The following is a 26,261-nucleotide window of genomic DNA, read 5'->3' on the forward strand; positions in this document are numbered from 1 at the left end:
AGCTGCTTCTCTCCTTGATTAGTTTCTATCCATTGCTTCTTGTCCTCAGGTGCTTTGGAGAATAGATTGACCTCCTCTTCTTTGTGGCAATCGCTGAGATATTGGAACACTGCTATCATGTCACCCTGAGTCCTCTTTTTCATTAAACTAAACATACCCAATTCCAGCATCCATTCTTTATATATTTTAGCTTTCAGTCCCCTAATCATCCTTGTTACTCTTCTCTGGACTCTTCTTAGAGTTTCAACATCTGTTTTACATCGTGGCGACCAAAACTGCATGCAGTATTCCAAGTGTGGCCTTACAAAGGCATGTGGTAAATGATCAACATAATTATACAAGATTTGTAGTAGTAATTTTAACATGTCACAAGATAAACTTAAAACAATCAAGCAAATAGTGAGTAATTTATGGTCTTCTGGAAAACAGGAATATTTTAATTTGAAGGATACTGAACATATCTGGAGAAGTTGGAAATAAACTGTGTTGTAATAAATTTTGAGCATAGCAAATGCAAAACATTAAGATTTGCAATTTGTCTTCAGATAACTGAAGCAGAATCAAGAATAGTTGTAAATTAAACCTGGATGGAATGGTCAAGCCAGTGGAAGTTCAGTCTAAATTTGTGAAGAACTGAAAACAAAACCCTTCTTGTTTGTATCGCAGGTGAATGGATCTTTCATTTTCAAGTGTTGCTCCTTTTTGATTATCACCACACTTTCCAGAGTACTGCGTGAAAAAAAAGCTTTTTAAGGGATGGAGAAATTGGATGGTCAGGTCATACTTTATTATGTCCACCTGAAAAGAAACAACCCACTGCCTCTTTTTTAGCACTATAGCACTTTGTAACACTAATATTATTACAAAGCTAAAAAGTTTGGAGACATTAGGAAGACAAATAAATGCAGGGCAAAAGTATTTTCAAAACACAGAAACAGCCTTGGGGTAAACAAAATCTTATCAGTAATAACAACACAAGCAAAGAAAGGGTCACAGAGGGAAGCAAAAGTAGCAGGCACCATATAAAGGTGGCATTAGTGAAAACATAAATTTCTGTCAGACTAATGGACTAAAAATATATGGGCTTTGTTGTTTTTGTTCATAACATTGAGGAGTAAAATATGTCTCAAGGTAAAGATGCTTTTACACTGGCATAAATAGTATTGCACCATTAAAAAAACTTTAGTGAGTAGCAAATATCATTTTATTAGTTCTATGATTGTTTGCTATGCCATGAAAGAATTCTCAACAATTTTGCTCTTTTGACATTTTTGCATTGGAAATGAAATAAATACCAAATCTACTATCCATGTTCAGTCTTGGAACTCATTTCATGCTTGGAATTGGAGTGGGAACAAAGTGCTTCTCTTTGTGATACATTCTTTGAATTGGACTACTTTATTTAACTTCTAATTCTCTTGGCAGTATTCAATAATATCCTGCTTGCTCATGTCCTGTTTATGCTGCAGCCACTGTGTGGGTCCTTTCCTGTGCCTATGATGTGGGTGACCTTGGCCACTGTATCATAAACAAAATGGTTAAGTACTATAGCTTAAAAGTAATTTTCATATAGTCCATCATAAAATACCATGAAAGTGATCAGTGAGCAGGTTGCTGCTTCAAAAATACAGTATTATGCACTTGACAGACAACATGCAAATAACATCATGAACCAAAAATGCCTACTTTCTTTTCTACCGCTCAATTACCATTTCTTTTGGAGTATAAGGGGCACTTCACCCCCCACCCAAAAAAAAAGAGGCTGAAAATTTGGGTATGTCTTATATTCTGAATGTAGTCCCGCTCACCCACCGACCCCACCTGTCAGCCTCTGCTGTCCTCTTCCTGCTGCAGAAATTGCCACAGACAATGCCTTGCATTTTCGGTCTCCTAACACTCCATTTGAGATCCATTCAAGGCTGCTGGGATCGCCAGACTACATCACCACCAATCGCCGTCTCTGCACAAAATATAGTACAGATGTGTTTTTGGGCGGCAATCGGAAAATTTGGAGGCTGAAAATGCAAGCGCGAGCCCAAAATGGCAACCCAGAACAGCTGCTGCCTTCTCTTATCTCTTCTGCATTTCACCTGCTTTACTAATTGCATCTCCCTGCGATGATTTAGAAGCTGCTTTTCAGCCCCAAGGAGGCTGAAAAAGGGCGTTGGTACTTACCTGATACGCCTCTTCTAATAGAGTGGATGCTAGCCAGATGAATACCTGGTAGTCAGAATTTTTTCCCCTATTTTCCTCTCCAAAAACTAAGGTGTGTCTTATACTCCAGAGCATCTTATACTCTGAAAAATATGGTAATAGTAGAAGTCAAACAGTAAAAACACAATGAACATCATTCATTACACTGAGCAGTCATGGTCATGGATTAAACATTTCTTATTTCTGACAAATAGTCTCAAACAATGAAAAAAAAACAATAGAAAGAGGTTTGGTTGTAAAAAATAAGAAAAAAAGAAACAAAATATGAACAAAACGTCAAAAGCTTACTGGTTACTTTGCCACCATTCCTCTGCTGAATTTAAAGGCCTTTGAAACTTGTAAAGTAAGTTTTTTTCAACTGTTTTACAACCAGGTATTTTCTGAAACAGATGTGATCATGTTGATATATGATTGCTGAATTTGGGGAGCAGTGAATTTATATAAAGTATGCAGAAAGAGGGAAAATTTTATCGCTGTTTTTAATCCAGGGGCCAGGATGCAGGCTGAGAAAAAAGTTGTTATCTTTGACAAAACTGATCTCTCGAAAGATTGCACCAGCTTTGCTATGGTTTGTAATAAACCAGAAAAGAGACAAAAGTCAATTCAGAAGTCCCCAAATATTTAATATTGCAATATTCAAGCCCAAAGTGGTGAAAAGCAGAGTAGGAGTCATTTGTTTCTCTACTTCCATGAAAAGGCTTGTCATTTATTTGTCAAAATGTACTTGCAGCTTCAGAGGCCTATGCTGATAGAGGAATGCATATTCATATTGGATCAGGCCAAGGCCATTTTCACCCAGTTTTCACTTTCTCAGTAGCCAAACCAATTGCTGAGAAAGAAGAGGAAGAGACAAAGTCCTTTTCATTGTTGCTTCCATGAAACTGATATTTGGAGGCACTTTCTATGCAACATAAAGATTAACACTGAATTTTCAAGGCTAGTAGAATTCAACAGCTCCATCTTTCATAAATTTATACAATTTGTCCAATTTTATGGTCAAAAGAGTTTCAGGAAAGATTATTAAATCCTGGTAAAAGAGGAAAACAGGAGGAAGAAACTCAAATAAACTACCACCTTTTCCTTGGTATAAAATGGAGTAAAGACTACGATTAACAGCCTTTTAAGATTCTGTTATTCTACCCTATAACAATGAACAATATTCCCTTAATCCCTACTGTGCTTGGTTTTTTTATCTCACCTACTTTGAAGAATTGACAAATAGTACTCCAGGTTTGTTTTCAATCCCCTTTCTAATGATACCTAGGAAGGAATTTGCCCTTTTCACAACTGTCACACACTGAGTCAGTGACGTGCAGTGAGGTTTATGGCTGGTGAAGCAGCATTTTTTTTAGATTTGTGGACTTCAACTCCCAGAATTCCACAGCCAGGCATGCTCAGTTCCGATTTAAAGCGACAGCATTTGTTTTTCTCCTTTGCTAAATAAGTTTCCTTCATTCTTTTTCTTCTCCCTTCCCCTCCTTCCTCCCTCCCCTCCCTCCCCCCCTCTCAAACACACACACACACACACACACACATTGGATTGGACTATCTCTCCTACCCCCTTCCCTCTCTCATTCAAACTCTCTCTCAAACAAGCGCGCGCGCACACACACACACACACACACATGGATTGGAGGGAGTCAGGGAGACCACAGGAGGAGGTAGGAAGCCAGTCAAAGAGCCATACTGGAGCGCACACACACTTTCCCCCAACTCCGGAAGGATCCAGCCCAGCTTCACTGATTACAGGTTTGAAAAGACAACGTGGCTCTGCCTGCAATCAAACTGCACTTGGGGAGGGAGAGCACTTCCCTCCAGCCTTTGCCCAAAGCCGCACACCAGGAGGATGAAGGTTGAATTCCTCCCCCTCCCTCCAACCCACATGTACCTTTTCCAGCTGTTTCAGAGAGGATTTCAACTCTGCTCTTGCCTACCATCATGAAAAGAAAAAAAAATGTAAAAGGAAAAAGGCAAGAGCTGAGGTCAGGTTGAGCTAGTTGCTGCCAGAGTCAACGTAGATGACTCTGCTTAGTGCTTAACTGTTTAAAAAAGCCTCTAAAAAGTGCCCTCTACAAGAGGAGGCAGGAGAACAAGTGCCTCATCTACATCAGGAATTCTTCGGCTTTTAACCTTTGCTTAACTCTGCTTGAGTGATCATAAAACGCCAGACTAGATGAGGCACGTCATTCTCCCGCCTCCTCCTGTAGAGGGCACTTTTTAGAGGCTTTTTTAAACAGTTAAGCACTAAGCAGAGTCATCCACTTTGACTCTGGCAGCAACTAGCTCAGCCTGACCTCAGCTCTTGCCTTTTTCCTTTTACATTTTTTTTCTTTCATGATGACAGTGGTGAGGCTCTGCCTCCCCTAACTGCACGTCCCTGCACTGAGTCAACATCTTCATCTTCCCTTTGACGCAAAGACCTTTTTTCTGATTTGTTGCAGAAAACTTGTGTGTGTGTGTGTGTGTGTGCGCGCAGAGGTGGTATTCAGCCACCAGTAGTGGTGGCTGCAAGAGGCTCCAGGCCCCCTCCCCGATGTAATGGAAGACATTCTGTGCAAGCGCAGAAGGCAGTGTGCATGCACAGGTGTGGCACATGCGCTCATATTTGTGCACCAGTAGGGAAGGTAAGTGAATCCTACCACTGGCATGTATGTGTGTGTGTGTGTGTGTGTGTGTGTGTGTGTGTGTGTGTGTATGTATGTATGTGAAGGGACTTTAAACCTATATATGCATCACTTTGTAATTATTTAAAGTTATTCATATGTGCTGTTTGTCATTATTCATCAAATTTGAAGAGAGATTCTTACAGCTCTTAACAGTTTTAGTTTTCACCAAAAGCAGAGTTGTCATAAAATAGTAAAAAAATGTGTTACGCAACTCGTATGAATAAAGGTTAAGTTTCCTTTTTCAACAAGTTTAATTATTATTCTCCAATGAGATCTCCTTTTTTGCTAGGCTTCTTGTATGACAAGTTTAGTGCATGTAACACTTCTGCTGCATGAGTTGCATTGGGTGCTGATTTGCTTCCAGGTCCATTTCAAGATATTAGTTATGACTTTTAAAACCCTACATGGCATAGGCTTGATAACTTGCAAAGCTGGATTTGCTCCATTATATCATTAGGATAGTGCCTAAAAGCCCATACCCCACCTATTTAATCTTAAACTTTAATTATTTTATTCCTATTTTGATTGCTTTTAATATAATATTTTATACAGCTTTTATGTTTATGTCTATTAATCAAGCATCCAGAATCACTCTATGAGGGAGATGGGCAGTTTTTATATATGATATATAAATATATAAATTACTGAGTAAATGGAAGTCTTATGGTAAGTTGGTAAAAAAAAACAGTATGTGAATGGTCTGCTACTGGTACGATGTCTGGTAATATTTGTCAGTAAGAGAAGGAAGGAAAGCAAAGAGTTCAGATATGAGATAAGATGTATCAAAATGACATTTTGAAAGAGTTCAGAGACATTTTTATGTTAAAATACATATCTATAAGTATACAAATACATTATAATTATAATTTGTTTTTGACGGTGGCTTGACCTCATCAGTGCAATATACAGTATATTCAGTGGCATTACTGTATTACATAAATTACAAATGTAAAAACAGTAGTTGTGTCATTTGATTTTATTTCCCAATGGACAAACATCTCTTAAATCCTGGCCAAAATATCAATCACAACATATCAATTTACATAATTAATTATCTTTGCTGAAATGCTATATCTTTAAAAAAAAAAAAGTTAACCTTGTTGTGTTTTCAGTATCTGAAAAGTTTTACTAGATTGTGTAAGCTTGTTCATCCAAAAGCATTTCAGTGCCTAGTGAGTTAAAACATATTTTAGAATTATCATAATTAGTTGGATGATTGGTACATATGTGGATCTAACATAAGCTCTGTAAATAGGCTAAAAACAATTCCTATGCTACTAGCCAGACTTGTCATTGTGCCATTATATTTTCTGCCTGTTGCTATTTTACATTTCCTCTATGCTGCGTGCCTCAGAGCAGCACAGGGCCAGAACACAATGGGGAGGTATATTCAGGCTCAGCTGTCAAACATGGAAGGTGGGGGAGGGAAAGAGAGAAAGGGAACGATTTTATGAATTGCGCAGCAAGTGAGAGTGGATTTATTATCACACATGGAACTTGGGTATTGCTTTTAGGCTTTTTCATTTTTATTTATGATCAAACTGCCTCATTATTTTTCTGATGGCGAGGGGATGAGCCCTGAGACTGAGTTCTCTAGTTGCCATTGTTGACAGTGCAGCTGAGGCTCTGGTGTGATGCACTAAATGAGAAAGCTAATGAGACACTTTTGTGAGCTCTGGTTTTCACAAACACACCCTTTCTCCTCCAGCTGAAACAGCTTCCTGCCAGGAACACAAATCCTGATCGGGCTCCTCTGCAAACAAAGCAGCTGTGGGGAAGAGGAAATGCACTCAGTTTCCTCTAGGGCTCCTAAACAGAATGACAAAAATGAAAGCCACTAGACTCAAATAAAGAAAGAGGAAAGAATAGGCAGTAGAAAAATGATAATTCCTACCTCCTCTGAATATATTTTTCTACTGCCCATTCTTTCCTCTTTCTGTATGTATGTATGTATGTATGTATGTATGTATGTATGTATGTATGTATGTATGTATAGGGCTTTAAGCCCAAAACCCAGCCTGAAGATGGCGAGAGAGACTTCGATGAAACATTGTCAAGACAATCTGAATCTTACACGGGAAAAGACCGAATACAACCAGACCAGCATATCTACACCCGTGAAAATCTACAAAAACAAATATATATATATATATATATATATATATATATATATATATATATATATGTGTGTGTGTGTGTGTGTGTGTGTGTGTGTGTGTGTGTGTGTGTGTGTGTGTGTGTGTGTGTGTGTGTGTGTGTGTGTGTGTGTGTGTGTGTGTGTGTTTTTATTTGTGCTGATAAATAAATAATAAAGGGAGACTAGTATAGATCTATTTCAAGCTATTTAGCTCTCATCAGCTAGCCATACCCTTACTGGGATTCGAACCTGGGCTCAGTAAGGGTATGGCTAGCTGATATTTTTACTGTTGCCTTTGTTATATTTGTGTTTTTTTATTTGTGCTGATAAATAAATAAAGGGAGACTAGTATAGATCTATTTCAAGCTATTTAGCTCTTATCAGCTAGCCATACCCTTACTGAGCCCAGGTTCGAATCCCAGTAAGGGTATGGCTAGCTGATGAGAGCTAAATAGCTTGAAATAGATCTATACTAGTCTCCCTTTATTTATTTATCAGCACAAATAAAAAAACACAAATATAACAAAGGCAACAGTAAAAATATTGGGTTTCTGTCATGATGGACTCTTGTGACGAGCCGATTGACAGAGAATGGAAGCAGTTAGCTTCCTCCCATAATTGGGGAATACCAGGGGTTGTGACACTAAATATAAATATATAAATATAAATAAATATATATACATACATACATACACACACACACACACATACATATACACACACACATACACACACACATAGACATACAGACACATACACACACACACGTATATTTGTGGAATGATTGGTTGTGTGGTTGTATCATGATTGGTAGATTGGTGCTGATTGGTGCTGGCTGTGTGTCCATTGTTATTTCGTGTTGTAACAGCCTGGGTGGTGGGTGGGGCTCGTTTGTTGATTAGGGCTTGTTTCCAGATGTCTGGTAGGCGGGAGGTATTGTCACGTTTATTCATGTGGTGGGGGTGTTTCTCTATTTCGATAGCTTCGATAGAACACCACTCAGACCCATAGTCAGCTCCATAGGCTCACCTCTACAGAATCTTGCCAAATTCCTCGCCAAACAACTCCAACCCTACGCAGAATCCATCACCTCACACGTACAAAACTCACTCCACTCCATAGAAACAATAAAGAAACAAAACCTACAACCCAGCAACCTACTCGTGAGTTTCAATGTCATATCCCTCTTCACCCAAGTGCCTATAAAAGAAGCCTTGACAGTTATCCAGAACAAACACAACCCCTCTAGACACATCCTGGACCTGACCAACCACTGCCTAACCAACACATACTTCATCCAAAATGGACAAAGATACAAACAGATAGAAGGAGCACCCATGGGATCACCCCTCTCACCCATCATCACAAACTTATACATGGGACATTTTGAAACTAACGCCTTAGATAAATCTGAACACAAACCCAAACTCTGGCTTAGATATGTTGATGACACTTTCATGATTTGGCCACACGGGAAAGAAAAACTGGACAACTTCCTCACATATCTCAACAGCCTACACCCCAAAATACTATTCACCATGGAAATAGAAGCAAACAACCAACTTCCCTTTCTGGACGTCCTAATCTACAAAAAATCCAATGGCTCCCTAGGACACACCATCTACCGGAAAAAACACATACCAATTGCTACTTAAACACACAATCCCATCACCACCCTGAACAGATCAACTCTGTAGCCAAGACCCTCATCTCCAGAACCAAACGGCTAGCCGACAAAGACCACCTGAAAACTGAATTACACACTCTCACAATCATATTAATCTCCAACGGATTCCAAAGAAAAACAATTACCACCCTAATCCAAAGGGAGACTACCTCCCAAAACCGAGACACAGAACAGGACAATGGCATTGTCTTCCTCCCTTAAATCAAAGGCACCACAGATAAAATCAGCAAAATTTTCAACAAACATAATATCAAGACAGCCTTCAACACTGACCAAAAAATAGCCAACATCTTAAGAAACCCCAAAGACAAAATCCAGCTAGAAAACCAAGGAGTCTATGAAATACCATGCAAAATCTGCCCTGCAACATTCATAGGACAAACGAACAGGAGAATAAATGCACGGATCGCAGAACACAAGAAGGCAGTAAGAAAAAAAGAAAAAACTTCCTCCTTTTTCCAGCACCTTAAAGCTACAGGACATGAAATTAATTTTGAAGGAACCAGGTTAATCGCTAAAACTGAACATTTCAACAAGAGAATAATTATGAAAGATCGAAATAGAGAAACATCCCCACCATATGAATAAACGTGACGATACCTCCCGCCTACCAGACATCTGGAAACCAGCCCTAATCAACAAATGAGCCCCACCCACCACCCAGGCCATTACAACACGAAACAACAATGGACACACAGCCAGCACCAATCAACCAATCATGATACAGCCACACAACCAATCATTCCACTTACTGAAACAACGCCAGCACTCCACACCCCCCACCAAGATTTATAGAAAGACGGCAGCTCCAACCACGCTTTAAGCCCAAAACCAAGCCTGAAGAACCCAGCCCTAGTCAACAAATGAACCCCACCCACCACCCAGGTCGTTATAACACAAAAGAACAATGGACACACAGCCAGCAGCTCAGCCACACAGGATGATACGAAACAGCCGACCAATCTACAAACATCAACTCCATCTACCAATCAGGATGCAATTACACAGCCAATCAACCAACTTACAGCAACAAAGCTAGCACTCCACCCCCCTAACCAAGATTTATAGAAAGACGGCAGCTCTGACCATGCTTTACTCGCACAAGCATGAAGCTGAAAACACCAGCCTGAAGATGGTGAGTGGGACCTCGCCAAAACGTTGCCAAGACAATCTCAATGTTACACGGGAAAAGACCCCAATACAAGACCAGAGAATACCTACACACATGAAAATCTATGAAAACAGTGTGTGTGTGTGTGTGTGTGTGTGTGTGTGTGTGTGTGTGTGTATATATATATATATATATATATATATATATATATATATATATATATATATATATATATATATATATATATATATATATATATATATATATATATTTGTGAAGGTAACCCATAAGCAACTAGGTTGTGTGTTAAATGTATAACTTATCCTGAGAGCACCCAAAATTGGGAAAAAGATAGTTTCAGATTTGAGAATACAGTATAGCATAAGTATTGAGCCACATGTTATATATCAGGTGGGGGGGGGGTTGGAAGGGTAATACTGTATCATCAGTTTTTCATTGAAGATGGTGCTACAGATTTTGATTATAGGGAGAGACATATAAAGTTAATGGTGCAGCACTTGCTTGTAAGATTATTTTGTTAGATTTATATCTCACCTTTCATTCAGAAACTCAATGAGACAGATGCAGCATTCTCTCCTCCCATTTTTAGCCATAATAACTTTGTGAGATTTGGGCTGAGCTTCTATGGTTAGGAGTAGACTTGAAGCCAGGTGTTTCTCATGTCAGTCCCAGCAACAACTTAACCAATACACCTTGCATTTCTGCATATGATCTAAGGATTGATCACCAGAGGAACAGCAATGTTTTCATCTGATTCCTTATTTTTCTTTGAACAGCACAAAGGTGGGGATTGAGTTAAATCAACCATATTCTCCCTACGATGCTACTTAGAGATGCAGTAAACCAAAGAAGGTCATCTTTTTCAACTTTTTATATTCTGTGGAGCAAGGACTGGGCATTGGTGCTCTACCTACTCACATTTACCGTACCACTGAGTAATCCAGGAGAGAAACTGATCCCTAAGTGAGGAAGAAAAAGAAGGCATTTGATTAGCCTTTTGTGCACAGCTGTACTTCATTTGTAGAATTTTACCACTTAGCCTGAGGAACAATCCTTAGATTTTCAAAGCCGAGATAGGAATTTACAGGCCTAAAGCCATATGCCCCCTCAGTCTTATTTCAGAAGCCTCTGCAAGCAAGCAACTCAGAGCTCCGGTAAAAGCTGTGTGTCTAATCCCTGACAACCTGCTATGTAGGATGTAGAAAGAGGGAAAGCAGGAGTACTGAAAAGAGGAAAAAATGTAAATAGGACTCCCTATGTTTGGCTAACATCCTTCCTACCTACCTACCTACCTACCTACCTACCTACCTACCTACCTACCTACCTACCTACTGTTTTGGTTTCATCCGTGACTGTCATATTGCTATCACATGAGATTCCATCTTCCAGTGTCTATAGGGAAAGATGAAATGGTTCCCATGACTAAACTTTCTTTCTGCAAGGTTCAGGCTCCCCACCAGAAGTTGTGATTTCTTCAACACTGGGAGTTTTCAAGAAGAGATTGGACAACCATTTATCTGAAATCGTATAGGGTTTCCTACCTGAGAAGGGGATTGGACTAGAAGACCTCCAAGGTCCCTTCCAACTGTTATTCTATTCTAGGCTCAAGAGCACAAAGTGTAAATGCAGCCATTCATAACATTTGCTTCTTCACAAGCAGCAGAGCATAGGACACTTTGTACTTAGCTACTCCCCCCCCCCCCAACTTTTCTCCAGTTACTACTGCAGGACGGCTATCACAGAGCGGCTGAGATAGTATTAGTTATTAATTATCATTTGACAATCTCTCCTTACAAACCATAGTTGTACATTACCTACTTTCCCTGGAAAACAAACGGCCTTTCTGCATTCTCTTCATTTGATGTCATCCAGATAGATGGGTATTTTCATTCCCAGAATTCCCAGCCATAAAGACTGAGCTATCTGGAAAGGATCAGGTTGAGAAAGAAGAAATAAACAGATTCTTACAGATGGGGGAAGTTCGAAGTCTGGGCTGGTGTTGATGCAGTTGAGGTTTACTTAGTCCTGGAGAGAGAACAAGGTTATTTCAAAGATTATATTAAATCTCTGTATAGCACCAAGGGCTTCATTATGTATCTTTATTTCTGGTTATAAACAAGAAAATGTGACTCTGGACTATAGTTCAGAGTTTGGATTGAATTTATTTCATACAAATTTGGTCTTGCCTTTTTGTTTTTTTAAAAAAATAAACATTTTACTGGTGGATGTTTCTACTGAAATTTAGAAATTTGCACTACATACCCTAACAGAGCCAGTTTGGTATAGTGGTTAAGGTAGTAGGCTAAAAACTGGGAGTTTTAATCCAACCTCAAGCATGAGGCCATCTGGGTGACTTTAGGCTGGTGACGTTCCCTCAGTCCTAGGAAGGAGGCAATGGCAAGATCTTCTGAAAAGTACAGGGACTAGTCCAGACAGTTGCCAGGAGTCCAGACTTTCTCAAAGGAAAAAACTAAAACTGCATACTGTAGTTTAATTTCCCATAGTTCACATATATGGAAGTCTGAGATTGTTATGGTTCATTTAGTCAACCCTGCCTTGTGTTGATTAATGAAGAAGTTCATGCCGTTTCCTGGGAATATTTTTGGAAATGACTCACTAGCACTTTCTCCTTGGACTGGCAAACACTTTTTCCAGTTATGTCCTGAACCATCTTCATAATCCTTACAAATTTTAAGGCATACCGCTTTTGCAAAGGTGTATGCGTTCATGAATGAATTTAAATAAATGAGGGGTGCTTGATGCTTTCTGAGCTTGTTTTCTTGCAGACGTTTCATTACCCAAACTAGGTAACATCATCAGTGCTTAAATAAATGTCAGATAAATTGTTTTTATATCATAAAATCACATGTACACATCAGAATTTCCTTGTATTTTGTTACTTGTTCCTGATTTATTGAAGAGATGTTGAGAGCCTAGAAAGAGGACATAGAAGAGCAACAAAGACGATTAGGGGACTGGAGGCTAAAAAACATGACGAACATTGGAGGAATTGGGTACGTCTAGTTTAATGAAAAGAACACGATAGCTAAGGAGCTGCCACAAAGAAGAAAGGGTCAACCCTTTCTCCAAAACATCTGAAGACAGGACAAAAAGGAATGGATAGAAACTAATCAAAGAACCAACATAGAACTAAGGAGACATTTACCTTACAGAACAATAAATAAAACTGGCCTCTAGAAGAGTACTCCAACACTGGAGGTTTTGAAGAAAAGCTGGACAACCACAGCTTTCTGTCTGAAATGGTTTGGGTTTCCTGCCAGAGTAGGTGGTTGGACTAGAAGACCTCCAAGGTCCCTTCCAACTCAGTCAATCTGTTAATCTGCAATCTGACACTAACACCCCATAATAAGCATTGAGTGTGCTTAATTAGCCAGCTGGGTATGTTTTTAATATGTTAAGGGGCAACTTTTTAATTCTGGACCTTTGAGGAGGAAATTGACTATCCCCTAAGCAAAATGCAGCATTACCTTTCCTTGTTCCAGTTTGGACCTACTGGCAAAATTCTTCACAACTGCAAATCCACAATCTGCCAGCTAAACTAACACTTCCTATAGTTGAAGTATTTGTGGTCAGCCTCTTTAGCTTTTGGTATTTTAAGTGAAATCTTTTGGTAAGTGACAAACTAGGTGTTAGCTAACTGCCAATTCCAACAATGCCTTTATCAAGCAAAAGCATAGACAAATTGAGATGGACTTGTTCTGACTAGCTAATTCTTGCAAAAAACAAAACAAAACCCCAAACAAACTTACCCTTGACATTTTGCTTAATAAATTAATAGGCCGGACACTCAGGAGAAAGCTGCTGCTTTAAACAAAAATATGGACCCACAAGATATATTCTGAGCTTGCAAAGGGAACGTTTCCTTTTAAAGGCGGCCACAAAAAGGGCCTGCAACAACCGCAGAGTTAACACAGCTGTTCTAAGTTCTGTATTGATGTATTCCCACCATTTTCAGTCTCCTGAGGTCAACACTGTAAAAGAGGCCGAATCATTTTGTTTTGTTGTTTGCATTTCCAAGTGTCTTGAAAACACTGCAACAGTAAAAAGGTCAGCGGTGACGTGAGTTGCACCAGACCCACAAAACGAAATCTTGAAATAATGTCAGCTATTGTCTCTAAGGTAGGAAGACTGTGACTGATCTGTCCGGCTACGCTGCGGCATAACACAAACTTGCTTTAGTTTATTCTAGGCACGGGACTCCCTCTTTCCTGCTATTTCTATGGGCAGTTCCTATTTCATCGCCTTTTCTTGTCTCCCTCGCTCGCAGTTTTTTCTTTGCTCGAGTCCGCTCTTCTTACCGAAGCGCTTACTGAGAGGAGCGGCATTTGGCGAGCACGCCCGTCCCGTTACGGTAGGTCTTGCCTCCCTCCTCGCCTTCCGCCGCCAGAAACAGCAGCGTCTTTTTCCGAATCGCCAGCCAAGCCGGCGGCTGCCGGGGATTGCTCGCTTGCTGTCGCCGCCATTCGCCCTCTAGCGGGGAAAGGCGGCGCTGTCGGCGGCTGGGCGTGACTTGGCAAGCTCGTTCTCCGCTGCCTGCTCGCCTGCCTGCCGGGGGGACCGCGAGTCGGTGCGGGGACTCGAGAGCTGCGAGAAGCGAGTTGGTTGCGAAGACGGCGCGGCGCGCTTGGCTGAGAGGCTGCCGGGCTGGAGAGGCGCAACAGGAAGCGCAGGCTGAGTGGAGTTGCCCGGCCGGTGGCGGGACTGCTCGGCGGCGCGAGGATTAAACGGAGCGGCTCTTGCAGCCCCCTCTGCAAAAGGCGGGCGCCGTCCAGAAGGGGCCACGGAGGCGGCTGTGGCGCCTATTCTAGCCTCTCCCGCGACCTGGGAGGGCCGGAGAGAGCTCTTTCTACGAGGAAAGGAAATATGGGGAAAGTTAAAACTTGCCTCCTGACTTTGGCTGGACTTTTCCTGGCAACGAGAGCAGAAACGGTCACAGGTAAGGCACCCACAGCCTCCTCCCCCCTCTCTTCCCGGGGCGAGCAAAAAACAAACCCCGAAGCCTGGGCTCTTGGAGCAAGGTGTGTGGATGGGGAGCCTCTCACGGGTGGGCTACCGTCGGGTATTGGAAATTGTGCTTTCCCTTGTCGGGGTGTGACCTCTGGAGCGGCTGCCAGCATGAAAAAAATATATAGCTGGGGGAAGGAGGGGGAGAGACGCCTGGAAGCGAGCAGGGAAGTTCCAGGCGCGGCGGGAGGGGAGCCCGTTAGGTCTGGCTGCCTGGTGCAAAAGTGCAAAAGGAAGGGGGAGAGACTTGGATCGCGTCTGGCACGTTTGAGCCAGCCTGGGGGAGGCGTAGACCGAAGACTCCGAAGCTGGGAGATCGTGAGGCGAGCTTTAAGGGCGGTTTAAAATCCAGAGCTTTACAAACTTTCGGCTGGTGGCCAGCGGCTTGAGGGCGGTGGCAGGGGAGGCTGACCAATTCCGAATTCCTTTTCTTTTCGAGACGCTCCGTCCGGGTAGGATTGGCCAGGAGAATGGATGTTTATTTACCACTGTACGCTCTCTGCTGGGTGGGCTTCTGGCGAGCGGCCGGCAGTGGAGCAGAAGGGCTCCGTTGCTCGGAAAGCACCGAGGCGCCCGCTGGACTTGGCCAGCTTGCACAGACGCCGGACTGTGTGTGTCCAAGCCCTTTGACAGCAATTGATAACAGGACCAGAGATGCAGAAAAGGGGATGCATCTCCGGAGTTGCATCGAAAGCAAATGTGGCTCTTCCAGAAGTTGATAAGGACTGTTTGGGAAAGCAAAATTGGCTCCTCTAGAAGTTGACGTTTGTGACAACTTGTGGACAGCAAAAGGGAGGGCAGCATGTGTGTTTTGTTTCTTTCCCTTCCCTTCTACCGGGATTTAGCATCTACCGATTGATGACAGCAATATTGGGTCAAGGCATAACTTTTCTTGTACATAAAATGAACCGGGCAGCTTTTTATTTCAGCAACCACCTCTCTGCTCTGCCTTTCTTCTCTGTCCAGGAGGTCCTCTGCCACTAAGCAACAAGCTTAAATGACATGTGTATATGTTTGCAGTGCACAACCTCCTAATTTTGTTACTGGGTTGCGAAACAAGACATAGCTGGAAGGAATGAGTAACCTCAGACTGTTTTACTTTCCACACAAAGCTTGAACTGTAAAAACCTATTGCAGAAATTGAAGACATCTGGGTCCCATGTTGTGTGTCCTTTGATCAGGAGCGGAAGTAGGACTAGGACTTCACTTTTCCTCTATTGCAAAGAGCTTGTTCTTTGTGCACTAACTTGGTCTTCCTGTAACTAAACGTTGGGTTTTAAAAAATGTACACTTATTTCTATTGAAGTATTCTAGATTAATGAAATACTCTAAATGCAAGACTGTAGTTCCTCAAAATTCTTTTCTCCCTCTATACTTAAGTCAGGAGGTTCATAGGTGCAAAAAGTGTTCCAGAGTTTGCCCATGTAAGAAAAACAGAATTGAAGAAAAGCTCGCCCTGGTTCCCTCTGTGGTTTGTGTGATCTTATGCATAGCTGTGAATTATGTTCAGTGTTTCTATTACTGGAAGTCTTCAAATCCGGCTTTAATTAGCTCTTGTGTTATTCAGATATAGCTATACCTCACTGCCTAGCTATATAATTTTCTTGACGGTCTGTCATAACTGTTGAAAAAATGATTATGTCTGTTGGATGTTCAGAGCTATGTGCAAGTGCCAACCAATAATGCTGCTGTCCTTACTTTAATAACAATATTGTTTTGGTACATCTCTTTAGTGTTTGATATGGTATAAACTGATTTTCCTACGAGGTGAGAATACAGATATTTTTGCAAGTTCATGACTTGAACCAGTTACATATGTTGGAAGTAGACAGTTCTATGCTAAGTTGGTTGTTCCTACAACTATCTGGGCCAATCTTTCTACAAAATAGAAGGTACCAGACATATCACTATTGACTGTTTGTTCTAACTTACTGGAAAATGTTGAATTTTAGGGATAACTCCTATACAAGACAGGTAGGTAATTATATCCCTCTAAAAGTCTCATGCATTTTGATATTCAAATAATACATTTTTAAAATGAGAAAAGGGATTTTAATAATGTTTATTTTTCTTTTTTACACTATATTGAATTTTAATTATAATTCTTATTATTATATCCATTAGTCTCTATAGTACAACTTTTTAAGAAAAATTGTGATCTGAGAAAAAAGCAATATGGTAAAAGACTGTTTTATAGTTTCTGTTTCTAAACTTTCAAGAAATTCCTGAAAAACAGATCAACAATAAAAGAATTGAGTTTTTAATGTGAAATTATCCATTAACAAATTTTGTATTCAGCCCCCTGATATTTAAGATAGTAATGAGAATTGATTGTAAGGTCCAATATTTTGTAAAAGCTAATGTTTTCAGATTATTGAAAAACATTTTACATTTTCATATGAAAAATGAGTTTTGTTTCTTTGTTTAAGACTTAAGATGCCTATGGAATTTCAATATAGTTAATTGGCTAATCTGTCCAAATAAGTTTGTATAACTTCATGGAAACCTATTTTATATTAATTATTGAAAAATGGCTATTGAATAATTTCTGGAAATCTAATATTATTTCTAACATGTAGTTTTGTAGTCTGTTAGTCCGATAGGTTAGCTGTGCCCCAAAGAAGACATATTTTGGAGAACTGAAGAGAGTCTTGTGATGATCTCTTATAATCATGAAATATCAAGAAAGATGCAATAGAATTTAAAAATCAGATATATTTATAAAATACTTAAAAAAAAATCTACATACCAAGCAGTCTTTATAAAAGAAAAGCCTGTTATTTGACTGCACAATTATTTTAGAAGTGTTAAACAACTAATGCTTCAGTCCTGAAGCCATTTATTCAAAAGAGTTAGGATAGCATGCTCACATTCTAATTGTGCTGTCAGAATGAAATTTTCCTCTGTTTGCTGCCACAGCATCAGAACTGGATTTTTTTAAATTTTTGTTTAATGATATATTCATGGGCTTCTACTAATAGTTTTGAAATAATGTGAAAGGTAAAAAAAAAGTAATGAGGAAACAGTTTAAGCCCTTAATTAATTACCTGGAATGGCTTTAATTTTTTACAAGGTGTATTCATTTCTTTCTGGTATTTTTTTAAAAATTGAAAAGTAGAATAAAATCGACTACATTACAAAGCAATATCTGTAAAGAAGTAGTTGTGATTGAAAAAAATAAATAAGCATTTCAAAGTCATACTAGTAGTGTTAATAGCTTAAGTAAATACATTAAAATTAAGAGCAATATTGTAATATTGTTGAATAAATACTTGCAACAGTCAAGCTATAGTTATTAAAATATTTTATTGATGTTATCCATGTTTTTTTGTTAAATGGAGTATATTGATGTGTATAAAAATCTGATCTTGCATTTCTACATTTGGGTTAAATATAATTTCACTTGATTGTCAAATTCAGATGTTTTATTGGATCAAAAATGGAAGAAATGACACATTGAGAGATGTTATAAAAGCTCTATGGACACATCTGTAACATGGAAGATAACCAAACTAATGCCATCTGTACCAACAGCTTATGGAATATCAGCTTTATTCCCAGTGAAATATGTTTATGTATGTTAGACATTTGTTTTAAATAGTGCTGGCCTATGTGTGTGTGTGCGTATGTGCGCATGCGCGTTCGTGCATACACACATATGTATTTAGGTTGAAGCATATAGACTCTTATTTAAATGTAACATTCAGACAACAGACCCTGTGTGCTATAAGAGATCTGGACAAATATATTGAGGATGTGGTCTAAGTGATGTATACCAACCTCAGCTTAAACTGTATTGAGAAAATTATTGCCTGTATCTGCTATACATATAGCAGATACAGGCAATAATTAGCATCTGTATAGCAGATACAGGCAATAATGTGGCATCTGGCAATTTATTTCTCTATATTTGGCTAATAATGTAACTGTTATATATTGGATTGGCCAAGTGACATCATAAGAAAGGATGTTGTAGACTAATGGTTATCCCATAACTATAGAGTACTATAACAGTTAAGGGATAGCTAGAACCTGGAAGATCCTAGTACAAGTCCACTCATTCCATGTAAACTTACTGGATGACTTTGGACCAATCATTTTCTCTCAACCCAACTTACCTCACAGTATTCTTGTTATGGGACAAAATGAATAGAGATCATCATAAAAACAGCCTTGAGGTCCTAGAGGAAAGTTGGATTACATGTGTTACAATTTAGAATAATATGATATTTCATCCATGGCATGAGATTTGCCATGGTCCACATAGATGTGCAACATACTTCCAGCAGTTTCTTTTATGATTGTTTCTAAGTGGTGTGAGAAGCTATGATCCAGGTTCAAAGTCTTCTGTGGGTATTATGTTGCTGCAAAATCCTAAAAATGGCAAATACAGGTTTTCCTTTATTTTTACGCAGCCATAGGAACTTCCTGTTTTCACTTTGCCTTAGATGAAGAATTCCAGTAATATGGGTTTCAACCAACTTTTTGTTTTCTTAATACTTTTTTTCTTGCCTATGACTGTTGTTAGGTGATGATGCTAATGCGGAAACTTTATCAGACTTGCCTTGTGTTATTAAAGAATTAAAGTTTTCTTCTGTTCAGTCACTGATGAAAATGACACCGTTATTACAATAATATAGAAAAGAGAAAATATACCCTACAGCCGGTTACGAGGATGTAATTACACTGAAAAATTCCTATAATGCAACTTTGGTGTCACAGTTTAGCTATCAGATTGTGTGTAAGAAAAAATACTGCAAAATATTTATTCTTTTAATGTGTTAACTGTTGATGTCATCTTTTAGAATGACAACTCAAAGTCTGAGCTTACTACATAGTCCTAGACCATATACATATTTGTATACTCAGCTTCTAGAATCATGTAATAATTGAGAATAGAGAGAATACAAAATATCCCGTGTATTCTTTGTCTGAGAAAATGTTCCTGCCACTTGCGATGTGTGCACAGATGACTTTCCCATTGGGAACTGAACTGAGATAAATTAACAAACTTGCCAAAATAACTGACCTTCAAGCAAATCAGATGCTGCCAGTTCTTTGAAAGAAACTGCTGCATTATTGACCAGTATTCAGCGTGTTTTGATTTGGTCATCGCTCTGCATAGCCCATTATTAGTTAGATATTAAAATTTTATTTGATTAGCCTATTCTATCATTACTATAGTTATATTATTTCCATTTAAAGGCTATTAAAAATATAAGCTCAAGAATGTTAACTAAGTACTTACAACATTTACAGATTTAAGTTAAACTATGTTCAGCAACTTTGTACACTTCAAATGTATTGGAATGTCAATTTCTGACATCACTGGGAATTGTGGAAGATGCAGACCCAACACATCTAGAGATTGTCACGTTGTGGAAAACTGAACCATAGTTTTTTAAAGGAAGGCTCCCTGTGCCACTTTAGATAGCTCAGGGGCTGAATTAAAAACAGCAAAACATAAAATAAGAACAGATACAATCTTCCTGGACAAATTCCAGTAAACTTAAATAAGTTTACATTTAAATGAATGGACATTTATTTAAATTTAAATTATCAATGGTCTTCTGGCACAATCATAATTAGTTAATAATGTAAACATATTATTCTGAATATTATCTGTAAATGTGTTCTTCCCAATTTCCTTTTACATGTGTTTTTCTTATCTAAGGTTGTCTGTCAAAGGAAATAAATATTTCAGTGACAAGATTTTGTTTGCTGTGATCTACTGCTGATCACTAGGTGTAGCTGCATCTCCAAATCCACTTTCCTAAACCAGGATTCTAAGTTGGATCGACTGAATTTGGTGTATTAATCTTAAGAGATCAAAAGGTTTTAAATGAATAAGTAATTTTAAATGATGATGGAAAGAAAATAAAACGAATAAGGACTATGTATACATTTGTGATTAAATGTTACTCTTTATGTGTTTAGCTTATACTTTGCTAATAGTTTTAGCACACACAGAGAGAAACAGATTCCAGTAAAAAAAATGTACATTTTTGGTGAAATAGTATTATAATATCCCATTGTACATGCATTTCTGTGACTTTCAATGTGTGCTAAAAGTGTAGCACTAAATACTTTACCCAAACATATGCCATTCAAAATCACTATATACAAGTGCAGAATTAGAACAAATTTTAATGTTTCTTGAGATAATTTATTAGAAAAATATCTGCCTATGACAACCTTATTGTAGCATCCCAAAGCTCTTTGGGTGGTTGTTCTTTTAACATTATGTTCTTTTTTTTTTTTACTGCTGAATAATAAACTCATAATCTGAAGAAAATAAGTATTTATTCAATTTTTATCCTGCCTTTATTACTTTATAAATAACTCAGGGTGGTGAACATACATTTCTTTCCTCCCATTTTCTCCCCATGATGACAATTCTGTGAGTGATTTGGGCTGAGAGAGAGTGAGTAACCCAAAGTCACCGATCCAGCTTTTAATTATATTCTTCAGTTTTGACATTGCGTTGTAAAATTGTATCAGACATACACATAATATCCATAGAACATTTGAAATATATTTAACATATTTAATATATTGTAAACACATGATTACCTTCTTCTACAAAAGTTCTATAAAAGTTCCCAGTGACATCTTAACCACAGTGGGTTTACCTTGTGGTGTTAATAGGGAATTCCAAAATTTGAGTGACAATTAGAATAATCCTAGGAGTGTAACTCTTTAGAAAGGATATTCAAACCAATTTGATGAAATTGATGTCATCTCAAAGAAAGTTGGAAGGTGTGCTAGTTATTGCAATTGAAGTTTAATTTCAAATAAACATACAGAAATTCTAGAAAACTTCAAGCACTGAAGTTTTCACATGGCTACTATAGCCTAGTGTTGTTTTATGAGTAAACATTATCCTTGCATGGTAGTTTCTTTTTGTTTTGAATATCTTAATGAGATTTATAATCAAATAGCTAGTGAAATGTGGTTAGGATCCAATATACCAGGAGTGTTAAACTAATGTCACGGCATGGTCACAAGACATATCGTGACTTTTCTCTCCTTTGCTAAACCAGGGGTGGGTGTGGCCAGTGTGTGACTCATCCAGCCTGCGAGCCACAATTTTGACACCCCCCGCAATATACAGTAAGGTGATATATCAATTTATTTTTACTTATTATTTATTTATCCCATCTTTATTATTTTTATAAATATCTCAAGGTGGCAAACATATCCAACATATATTCCTCCTCCTATTTTCCCCCATAACAATTTCCCTGTGAGGTGGGTCGGGCTGAAAGAGTATGATTGATCCAAGGTCACCCAGCTGGCTTTCATGGCTAAGGCGCAACATGAACTCACGGTCTTCTGCTTTCTAGCCTGGTGCCTTAACAACTAAACCAAACTGGCACACTTCTAATAAAATTGTTTTCATTTTCTGCATATGGTCGGGTTCTGTGTAGCTCTTTTATTTCTTTGTTTATTATATGATACTTACATTATGTATCAATTGACTGTTGTAAATTTTTTACAAAAGATTGTCATTCATCTTATCAGTGGGAATCACATGGTCAGAGCTTATATTTCCTCTGTATAAATGCTTTGTGTAAAAGGAACAGATGGAGAACGTAAGAACCTACTTAGCATTTGATGCCATCTGAAATTTTAGAAGTTATTGCTAAGAGGAAAAATGGATTACATTACAATTTAATATTCAGTAGCAAGGTTTTTTTTAAAGCTCATATATTCAAACTCCTGCTCCCCTCTTTGTTACCAGGAAAGTGATAACACATTGTAATACTTCTGGGGTGGATTTAATTAGTTCATCTGTTTTTAGGTAATGTTGAATGGTTGTATGGGCAGAAAAAGATAATGGGCATTAATCAGTGTTAACCTCTCTCTTTTCAAAGTTAACTTGGGATCTGAACACACAGCTCTTAAGAGACTATTAGAAATAGTACTGTTAGTGATAGATTATTAGTAGACAGGAACTGAGTGACAACTGATAGATTGAAATGGATTTTAAAGTAAAACCCAATTCTCTCTTGCCTCCCTCCCCCCAAAAGAATTCTCAGCATGGCTCTGCAAGTGGCTATTTCTGTAGCCAACTCTATGAAGTGGTGATAATACTTAATTCATTTTCTTTTCCTCTTATATCTGGGCAGCAGATTCCTTCTTAAAAGTCATATAAAATGTAAATAGCTAGCAGTTGTGTGATAGTTTTTTAAAAAGTAAGTTGGAAGCTAAAAAGTTTAAAAAGATGACATTTGTAATATATACATTTCAGTTATCATGGTTAAGTTTTAAGTAGATCACAAAGCTAGGATTAAAACTCAGTCTCCTGGTCTCTAGTCTAATGCTTTAACCATTATACCAAACTGGATCTCTTTTATTAGTAGAGTGGTTCCCAAACTACTATTTCAGTGGATATATCCAATTTCTTCATCTTTGCATAAGGTGACCAGACGTCCCGCTTTTGGCGGGACAGTCACGATTTTTCAAAATTTGTCTCGTGTCCCGCGGCGTGTTCAAAAAGTCCCGATTTAAAAAGGATGCTGTTAAAAAAAAGTTTTTATTTCTCTGAAGTGTCGTCTTTAGAGGGCAGTGGTTTCCCTCCCTCCGCTCGGCTCGCTCGCAGTGCCCGATGAGGGGCAAGGCTCCCTCCCCTCCTGCTCTTCCAAACACGATAATATCTCCCTTTCGATCTGGTTGCTTTTCTCTGATCTCCTTTTGGCGAGGGGGGGTGGGGGGGAGAAGATCTGTCATTTCCCTTCCTTTAAAAAAAGAGGGGAAAAAAACCAGGATTTATTGCAAATAAAGAAATCCACCCCAAATGGATCGGGAGGCGGGATGGGGGGGGGAGTGGGAATTAGGAGAAAGGGGGATTTTCCTCCCGTGTCTTGGATTTCATTTGTTTATTTATTTATTTATTTTAAAAAAGTTGCTTTTCTTGTATTTCCTTTGCTCGTTTGTTTGGTTGAGGGGGGGATGAGTGGAGAAAAAAGAGAGAGATGTGGGAGCTTGAATTGATACGGCTGGAATTGGGGCTGCGGGATGGGGAGGGCAGTGTCTGTGTGTATAATTTGGAAGAGGCGTGGCAGGGATGGAGGATATTTCCTTCTCTCCGCTGTTCTTCTCTCGTCTCCTTCTGTTGGATGGGGTTGGGAGTGGGTGGGTGGGTGCGTACGATCCCCTCTTATTTTTTTTAATCTATCCCTTTCCTACCTTGTGATCTCCGATCCCCCTCCCTCCCCTGCGCCCCCTCCCCAGGTTCCCCCATTCCTCCTGAGATCTCGTAATTGCTGTAACCAAGCACTTAACAGCTGCAAATAAAAGACCCTCCTATCAATTTCCCTTTTGTTTGCTGGTAAAAATTGTGCACACATACACATATTTTGACTGCTCTTTTTGTGCATCCAGTGTGAAGTGAGCAGGAATGAAGGCTGCACGCACACACACACACACACACACACACACACACACACAGATTAATAACCCCCGTTTTGCAGCCCCAGACTCTTAAAAACTCATCCATCCTTCCCCCTTTTTATCCATCCATCCCTCTTCATTCTTTACATTTCTCTACACATTTCTCTATTTATCATATTAAGTCTATCTCTCTTTTTTAAATTATTATTCTGCTGGTCTTCCTGGGCAGCCTTGACGCCCCCCCCCAAAAAGAGGTAAGTTAGAAATTTAAATTTTCATCCAGCATGACTAAGGTGTGCTTTATCCAATTTTCTTCTCTTGAGCTTCTGTGGGCAAGGACAGTCTACCTGCCAGCATCAGGAGTCCTGGGAAAGGAGCAATAGGGGGATTTACAAGCTATATTCGTGTAGACTTTCTAAAGAGATTTAGCGATGATGGCATAATAAGATGTGACAAGGCTTGCATGATGCCATATAATGAACTTGGCTGCATTGAGTCATTAAAAAAAAAACTTACTTTTTTTAAAAGGGGCATTCTATTTAGGAACCGTCTCCCTGCTTCCCCTCTGCAGATTCTGCTTTAAAGCAGTGGTCCCCAACCAGTGGTCCATGGTGGACCAGTGGTGCCCTGGACTTCAACTCCCAGAATCCCCCAGTCAGCCAGTTTAATGTATTTTCCTTGAGCTAGCCCAGTGTTTTTCAAAGTGGACTTGTGGTTATGTTGAAATAAAAAAAATTGCAATACTATTTTTGTGTTGTATGAAAATTTTTGTTGCTCCGTATAAAATTTTTAATCAAGCCCCCCCCCCCCCCCCCGGTCAAAGGTGTCTCTCTTTACCCATCTGAAAATCTGGTTACCTTATCTTTGCAGCAGATGAAAATGGTTGCTTAGTTTGGTTTTGGAAAGCGAAAGCAGAATCATAGTCAAAACAGTATTAAGCCCTCAGATAAAGAGGCTTCTTTTCAGTCAGCTGTTAGTCTTATGATAACTGTGTTAGAACAACATAACTTTTAATATTGTTATTACAGAAGAAATTGCCCACAATGGCTGGATTCCACATTCCTCATGATATCTGAGGAAAGCATAAGAATTACCATGATGAACATAAAATAGGTTCAGCACTTTTTAGGGCTATTTATTATTATTGGATGCAACTTACCTGAAGTTAGCAATATAGTATATAAAGTAGAAAACCAAAGCAACAGAAAGATGGTAAATATAAGAAAATTATCACATATTTATAACAGTAGCAATAACAATAATAACAATAGCAATAACAGTAGACTTATATACCGCTTCATAGGGCTTTCAGCCCTCTCTAAGCGGTTTACAGAGTCAGCATATTGTCCCCAACAACAATCCGGGTCCTCATTTTACCCACCTCGGAAGGATGGAAGGCTGAGTCAACCCTGAGCCGGTGAGATTTGAACCGCTGAACTGCTGATCTAGCAGTCAGCCTGCAGTGCTGCATTTAACCACCGCGCCACCTTGGCTCATAGTGAAGGTCAAATTAATATTGTAGGGTTAAGTAACATCTTTGTTATCATTTCAACACAAGAGTGTTGGAAAAAATTAGGTAAAAGGATTTGGGGTCAATAGCATAACTTGCTCGGAAATGGGAGATTCTAACAAAAGGAATAGCTCAGATCCTAAATGGAATTTCAGAGAAATAAAATCCATAAAAAAACCTAAAATGCTTCCTTAAGGAATAGGTATGTAGGACTGTTGTTGCCTCTTTTATTTTAAGGTCCCTTCCTCTTGTATCTCAGTATCATAATCCTTAATCTAGGTATTATTAGGAAGTCTCAAAAGCCATACATTGCATGCTTTCTCTATGCTTTCTTATAGAGAGAGAGGAAATTTTGATTAGAACAAATTTGTATTTTCCCTTATGACTAATTAACAATTAATTTTAGGGTCAAAGTGTAATTTGATGGATATCATCCACAGAATACATTCTCCAAATTTAAAACAGTACACATATTCTCCTAGGTGCTGCTTGGA

The 26,261-nt window shown here is 38.9% G+C and overlaps 1 protein-coding gene and 1 long non-coding RNA gene across 18 annotated transcripts in view; one reads left to right on the top strand and one right to left on the bottom strand.

The window, feature by feature from the left end:
* Positions 1-210: 210 nt before the first annotated feature.
* LOC106548089 (uncharacterized) lies at positions 211-14,322 on the bottom strand. Of its 2 annotated transcripts, none has more exons than XR_001313480.2 (4): positions 14,156-14,322; positions 11,651-11,861; positions 10,371-10,795; positions 211-729 (listed from the first exon to the last, which is right to left on the bottom strand). It is a non-coding gene; the product is annotated as an uncharacterized LOC106548089 (long non-coding RNA). The 2 variants fall into 2 exon arrangements; XR_015695675.1 differs by having other exon boundaries at positions 10,755-10,795; positions 14,156-14,316.
* A 211-nt stretch (positions 14,323-14,533) lies between these two features.
* The window catches only part of PTPRM (protein tyrosine phosphatase receptor type M), a 477,367-nt gene continuing 465,639 nt past the window's right edge, over positions 14,534-26,261 (top strand). For all 16 annotated transcript variants that reach the window (XM_087707256.1, XM_087707257.1, XM_087707258.1 and 13 more), the window contains exon 1: positions 14,534-14,793. In XM_087707256.1, the coding sequence (XP_087563382.1) occupies positions 14,721-14,793 (73 nt within the window). In that variant the 5' untranslated portion in view covers positions 14,534-14,720. The remainder of the gene's footprint in view (positions 14,794-26,261) is intronic.

Source organism: Thamnophis sirtalis, unplaced genomic scaffold (assembly GCF_051295495.1).
Source record: "Thamnophis sirtalis isolate CommonGarterSnake01/CBP01778 unplaced genomic scaffold, rThaSir2_p1.2 scaffold_2, whole genome shotgun sequence".
Taxonomy (NCBI): Eukaryota; Metazoa; Chordata; class Lepidosauria; order Squamata; family Natricidae; genus Thamnophis; species Thamnophis sirtalis.